Source organism: Hipposideros armiger, unplaced genomic scaffold, assembly GCF_001890085.2.
Source record: "Hipposideros armiger isolate ML-2016 unplaced genomic scaffold, ASM189008v1 scaffold_1119, whole genome shotgun sequence".
Lineage (NCBI taxonomy): Eukaryota > Metazoa > Chordata > Mammalia > Chiroptera > Hipposideridae > Hipposideros > Hipposideros armiger.
In genome coordinates, this window is record NW_017732469.1 from 378217 (window position 1) to 384957 (window position 6741).

Below are 6741 nucleotides of genomic sequence, written 5' to 3' on the forward strand. Positions count from 1 at the left end.
CACACACACACACACCAGCCAGGACCTCTGACCTCATCTCGTTTCTCTCCTCTCTGCTCACTCTACGTCAGCAGCTCTGGCTCCTTGCAAACTCCTGACTCAGGCCTTTGCACCAAGTGTACCGTCTACCTGAACATTCTTCCCTACGGGTGAACGTATCTGTGTGGCTTTACCTCGCTACCAATCTTTGTTCACGTGTTACCTTCTCCATAAGACCTTCCACGCCTTCCCACCAGCTGCCTGCTCATCCTCCTCACCCTGCTCTACTTTTCCAGCTCCTAACACAGTACGCCTTTTATTTATTATGTGTATTATTTACCATCTGTCTCTTTACCAACCTTTACAACTAGAATTTGAGCTCCATGAGAGCATCTCAAATACCTAGCATGGTGCCTGGCAGACAGAAGGTGCTCAATAAAAATTTACTGAATGAATATGCAGCTATCAATACAGGTGGACTGCTCAAGCTGGTGATGGAAAGAAGAGGTCCTTCCAATCTGATTGTATCTGTTTTCCCTGGGAGGTGACTTCATCAGTGGGGAAGTGGGAGATGTAGGAGACTTAAGATATTCTCGTCAGGACGCAGAACAATCTGTTTACTAGGGAAGTGCAGCAGGATTGCCGAGTGGTGTTAAATGGCCTTTTCAGACTTTGGCCTTATGCAGAGTCCAGTGCATGCTTTAGAAAACATTGAGACAAGAAGTCAATGTTTAAAAACATAAGACAAAACAGCAACAACAAAAACACCACACACAGAAAAACCCAACTAATCTACCAAGACGTAACTGCATTTTAAATGATACATGGCAGTACCTTAGAACAAGCTTGCATTTATTACAATTACATTACTTTGCCATATTTTGGTAAGGGTTTGTTAGGTGAACATGTCTCTTTCTGGCTTAAAATTAAAGTCACCCTTGTTTCTCTCAGCTGTTGCTTACAGGGAAGTCCATCCTCCTGAGAACGGCACGGAAGACCTCACCTCCGGCCACTCTTCTCCTCATGCTTTATACTCTGGCAACTGCAAACTCCTTACAGTCCCTAGAAATACTGTGTCGTTTATCTCCTGTGTTTCTGGACAAGAAACTCTCTTTGGCTGCATGAACACCACTTTTTATTTTAGCTCAGCTTTGAAATAATTATTCCTTCAAGATTCAACCTAATCAAGCTTTTCCTGACTCTCTAGGGCTCAAACTGATCACTCCCTTATTCTGTTACCCTGGTACGTCTATTACATTTTTGCACCCTCTACTATGATATGTTTCATCATCTGTTTCTTGTACTACATAGTGACCTCACTGGGGGAAAAGATTGTCTTACTCAATTTGCATCTTCAGTACCTAGCACAATGCCTAACATAGAGTAGGTGCTCAATCATGATTTATTTAAGACCTTAGCATGGATGCATTTTTTAAACAAACAAACAAACAAACAAACAAACAAACAAACAAACAAACAAACAAACATTCAAGGCATCTAATACCCAGGAGGTAATACATCTGAGAGGTCTTATAAAGGATAAAGGCCCATTCTGATATTTGAATAGAAGTAGTACGGACTATATAATACTCACTATTAGGCTTACTCTGGGCCTCAAACTAAATCTAATTATCTCTTAGAAGGGACCTGGGGCGCGGGGGCTATCTCTTCCTAAGGGGAAGAATTTAAAGAGGAGGGATTTGTTTCCGGTCAGGCGTGAAGCATGCCTTCTTTTAAATACAGGTTACCTGAAACAATAAAAAATCAATTCTTCTCAGAGATACGAGGGATGCCTTCAACTCTGCAGTTGTCTTAAATATTTTAAGAAATGTTTGATGAAGTGATGAAGGTAGTTTGTGAAGGAAGACCAAAATCTGGGAGAATTGGGGGGTTTGCTGCTTGGAGTGGAGGTAGGGTTGGAAATCTCTCAGAATTTCTTTTGGTCATATACTACTACTTGAAAATGTAATACATAGGAACAAAATTAAAAATGAATATGTTATGATGAAGAGTTTCAACACTGATTTGTGTCTTAGAAACTTGAAGCAAAAATGATGGATGTTAATTTAAGTCCTTACTTTGTTTGTCCAATTCGGTGCACCCTTCCTATGGCCTGGAGCTCATGGGCAGGGTTCAGTATGGGCTCCACCAAGAGAACATGCGTTGCTTCAATGATAGTTAATCCATTAGAACCGGTGTGTAAGGGCAGCAGCAAAATATTGATTTGGGGATCATGTTTAAATGCTGAAAGATTCTCCTAAAAAAGAAAGGTACACATACATTTTAGCTGGATCAGTTAAAAATAAGAGCAGTATGTTATAGCTCGTTAAATATGGCTCACAGTATCCAGATCATTGTGAAATGCAATAGCTAAGAAAATTAAATGTAAAATTACCAATTTTAGAAAATGTAAACTTGCTGCCTGACTTTATGAGTAAAAGTGCCACATAAGCTCTCTTGCTCTCTATAACATAAGAGTGGAATCACAAGATACATGAGTGTGATGCGTGCAAATTAAACTATATGAGCTGAGAGGAAAAAGAGAGAAAGAGAAGAACGTGTTAATGAGTATGAGACAAGACCCATGAGTCTGCTCAATTTTCACTCGGTCTTTTTCTGTGTTTGTCTCTGAGGGTGTGCACCTGTCACTGGGCTGAGTGTGAGGCAAGGACAATTTGACCAGATGCAGTTTTGCCTGATGCAGTGTCTTTAGAACCTAATCCCAGGAGTAAGGGACCCCTGTCCATTCAAAAGGCATGTCATAGGCTATCTTTTCCTCTATTAAAGAAATGGAGCTTAAGTGAGAAGACTCTTGCTACGGGTATAACTAAATAAAAAGAAAATAACTACAGTTTCTCTACTTTGCTTTTGAATGTTAATTTTATAATTAATCGAGACACAAGACAATAAAGGCAAGTAAGCGAGTTAACAGAAGTTTCAATTTGCAACTGAATCCACTTCAGAAAACATGAGTAAAATCCTGACATACCTGAAATGTCTTGACACGACTGATCTGTGCAAATTTCATGTTGTTGTCAGTGAGAGCTTTTGAAATAATATCTAATACATCTTGCCACTAAAAACACATAAAATAATAAGAAAAATAGTTACACAAAGCTTTCATATAGAGAATTTGAAGAGGAACTAAATCAAAATAACTTTTGTACATCAGAATTAAGTAAACACAAAACCAAAATCTTTAAAGGAAGTACCATCAGTACTATTTAGTTCTGTCTTGAAATGGTGTTTTTTCTTTTGTTTTTAAATCAAATGCTAGTTAAACATAGGGTATGAAACATGAGCACCTTTGAGAACTGAATTCACATAAACATCATAGAAAATAAATAACGGGGTGCTTAATGAATGTGGTCACTCATCTTCCAAACATGAAAACTAGAATTTTTACTCAATACATTATTCAGTAGATTCCTTTTCCTATTCTTAAACAACCAAGTTCATTTGTGAAATGAGACTTTCAAGGTTATAGATTCAACTAAAAAAATATTAATATAAGAAAATTCCCAAGTAAAATTAAAATGAAAACATGAAATGGAGCTAAAGAAATTGTCTTGTGGAATATCATCAACTTTCTCTAAAAAGATTTCTATCCTATGGACACGGAAAACAAATCTGACAGGGAAAAATGTATCGGTAATTCTAAGTTTCACCTATATTACGATAAACATTAAAATTAGTTCTCAGATATAAACTGATTAGAGGCAGAAAGCCAGTCTGTGTTAATACTGAGGATGGAAATGCTGATTATACCGTTGAAAAAACGAGTGCTTTAGCCCCTGGATCTCTAGACTGGATTCTCATCAGAGTTCTGACCACAGCTTCCACTTTGGTAGAATGGCTGCCCTTTGAAAACAGAGGAGAAAGCACATTATTACCAAATAAAATCTGGTTAACAATAGAATGGAAAACCAACATAAAACACCTTTATTATCCAAACTGTATGACAGGTGTGTATGTGTTTATCATTTTTTATTTTATATTTGCTGGAAATTTCCTTTAGCCTGAAATTGTAGAAATTACTGAATGTAAAAGCACACCGGGAAGTCATACCGCGATATGACCCTGAAGATAAGAGGTTTTTCAGCTAAGTGTTTAGGTTTGTAGTTACAAAATTTTGTTAGATAAGCAGAATTTATATTCAAAACCACCATTCACTTCAGATATTATGGCACTGGAAATGTTAAGAATACAATGAATCAAACTTCAACTTAAGCAAACAGTGAAGGATCCAATTCATGAAGAATCCTTTCTTTTTATGGCATTGCGAAGGACAATGACAGAGTACAGACAAAGTACAGACAGAGAAGGACAAAGTACAGACGTCTACTGAAACTGAGCAGATTTACACAAAGCTAAAAATAAATACTTAAAGGGTGCTCTCTGCATAACCATTTCCATCAGAAGAGTAAGGCAATGAGAAAAAGAAATGGAGAAATAAAAAAATGAAGAAATAAAGCAAGTGTTTTTAGAGCCTTCATTGAATAAGTTTAGTTGTCCAATATGCTCTGGAATACTCTGGGAGATGGTATGACATGGAGATTAAGGGCATAGGGTTTTGAGTGAGACAAGTCTAAATTCATTGCCAGTTCTGTATCTCACTGGTCAGATTCTAAACTTTGTAAGCCTTAGTTTCCTCCTCTGTCAAGCAGGGATGATAATACCTATTTCCAAAGGTGGTTGTGATGGTTGAATGAGAAATGCACACAAAGCATTTAGCCCAATGCCTGGCAAACAGCAGCTACTCAATAATTTATCTTTCTGAGACATTACATATGAGCAAGATAATGGCAGATTATTCTGCAAGGGGGGGCAGATCTAATAAAAAAGACATAAAAATATTCCCACAGCAGCATTACTCTTCTCAAACCACCCCTCCTCACCACTTTTACATGAAGAGACACTCAAAGGTAAAAATATAAACAAAACATGAAAACAGCTATACTAATTTTAAGTTAGCAAGACAGAATTATGGGAAAGTTTTAAAATTCTCATATTAAAATCCTGACTACATGTATTCCTCTGGATATGCAGACTTTCAATGATATTTGAAAGGCTAAAAAACATAAGGAAACTATTTCAGTCTAAAATTTATCTTAAACAAGAGCAAAATTATCTCAAATAAGAGAAAACAGAAAATTAGCATAAAGTGATCATTTCAGAGTTTAGACAGAAACAGCCATGTTCCTTGCAAGGTCTCATTTTCAAAAAGATATCCAAATGAAACACTCAGATAACTATGAGCCCTTCCATTTATTAAGCTGCTTCTTATAAAAAATTACAAAGAAAACAGACTAATCTTTTATAAGCCACATTCCCAACTAGAGTGCTAATTCTATGCAGGAAAAGACCAGAACATTCCCTTTCATCAAAGTCTGGCCAGCTCAGTGTAGCTCTCAGTGATGCCTTCCAAATGCCACAGTTCTGAACCATTTGGTCCCCGTCCAGTTACTTCCCACTATGAAAGAAAAAGGAAGTCTAGAAATCCAAAGCTCTGCTTGGCAGAACCCACATAGGCAGTGAGACGACCTTAAATACCCTTTTTTTCCAGAAGCACAGCAAGTGTCTACTGAGAATGAGAACAATGGAGAAAGAAGGGGGTGCCTTCAAGCTAGGGCTCTTGGTTTGAGCATGCATGGCCTGCAGTTTTTGAAAACAAGGCCAATAAATGCATAATCCTTCTGTTAGACCAATGGATTAAGGCAGTTTCTCCAAGACAAAAGATTTCATATTTTAGACCTGAAGACATTTAAATGATCATAATCGTTAAAAATGTTGCTTCCAGTTACAAGGTGCTATGTTGAAAATCCACTGTCTCTAGGAGTCTGTCTTTATAAGAATTCATAATTCATTGTTAAATGAAAAGAAAGTGTTATATACAGTATACAACAAAAGGGCCACACAGAAAGGGGGTAAACTGCAGAGAAACTGAATAAAAGTTAGGTAAGGATCTGGCTTCTGTCTTATTTGCTAGATAGATCACAAGTATTTTTTTTGATAACTTTTAAAAAACTACACAAAAGCAATATATGTTTGTGGGACAACTAAGCTAATAGAAATATACAGGATTAAAAATTTACACCTTTTTTTTTATGCCCCACCTTTCCTAAACACTAAGAATCTCGCATTTGCGCTGTTAGACCTTATGCATTTTAGGAGCCTACATAAAAATGCGCACACAACCCACAAACATTTTATAGCATGGCTTTTCATTTAACATTGTATTTTAGCAATCTTTTCATGTAGGACCTTGTTTTTATCTCACTTCAATGGTTGCACAATATTTAGGGAACAACAACTTATTAAATATTTGCTTATTAATATACATTTACATTGATTTCATTCTTTTTTGCCATTACAAAAATACTTCAGTGACTATGTTTGTATTTATGGCTTTGGGAACATGTGCAAATATTTCTTTTGGGTAAGCACATCAAAGGAGAATTATTGGTCAAAGGTTAAAGGAACTTTTTAGATATTTGGATTTTGGTAGATTCTCTAAACTGCCCTCTAAAATGCTAGAACTTTTACTTTCTTTTTTGTTTTTATTAGTTTCAGGTGTGCAAAACAATGTACTAGTTAAACATTTATACCCCTCACAAAGTGATAACCACCCTCCCCCAATCTATTACCCCTGACATTGTATATAGCTGTTACAGTTCCACTGAGTCTATTCCTTGTGCTGTATGCCACATCCTGTGACTATATATATATATATATATATATATATATATATATATATATATA

At 36.5% G+C, this 6741-nt stretch overlaps 1 protein-coding gene across 1 annotated transcript in view; it reads right to left on the bottom strand.

Annotated features, from left to right (window-relative positions):
- SHPRH (SNF2 histone linker PHD RING helicase) overlaps positions 1–6741 on the bottom strand; it is a 69409-nt gene that overhangs the window by 7572 nt on the left and 55096 nt on the right. The window contains exons 24-26 of the mRNA XM_019632316.1: positions 3748–3840; positions 2969–3055; positions 2058–2236 (exon numbers count right to left, since the gene is read on the bottom strand). Coding sequence (XP_019487861.1) covers positions 2058–2236; positions 2969–3055; positions 3748–3840 — 359 coding nt within the window. The remainder of the gene's footprint in view (positions 1–2057; positions 2237–2968; positions 3056–3747; positions 3841–6741) is intronic.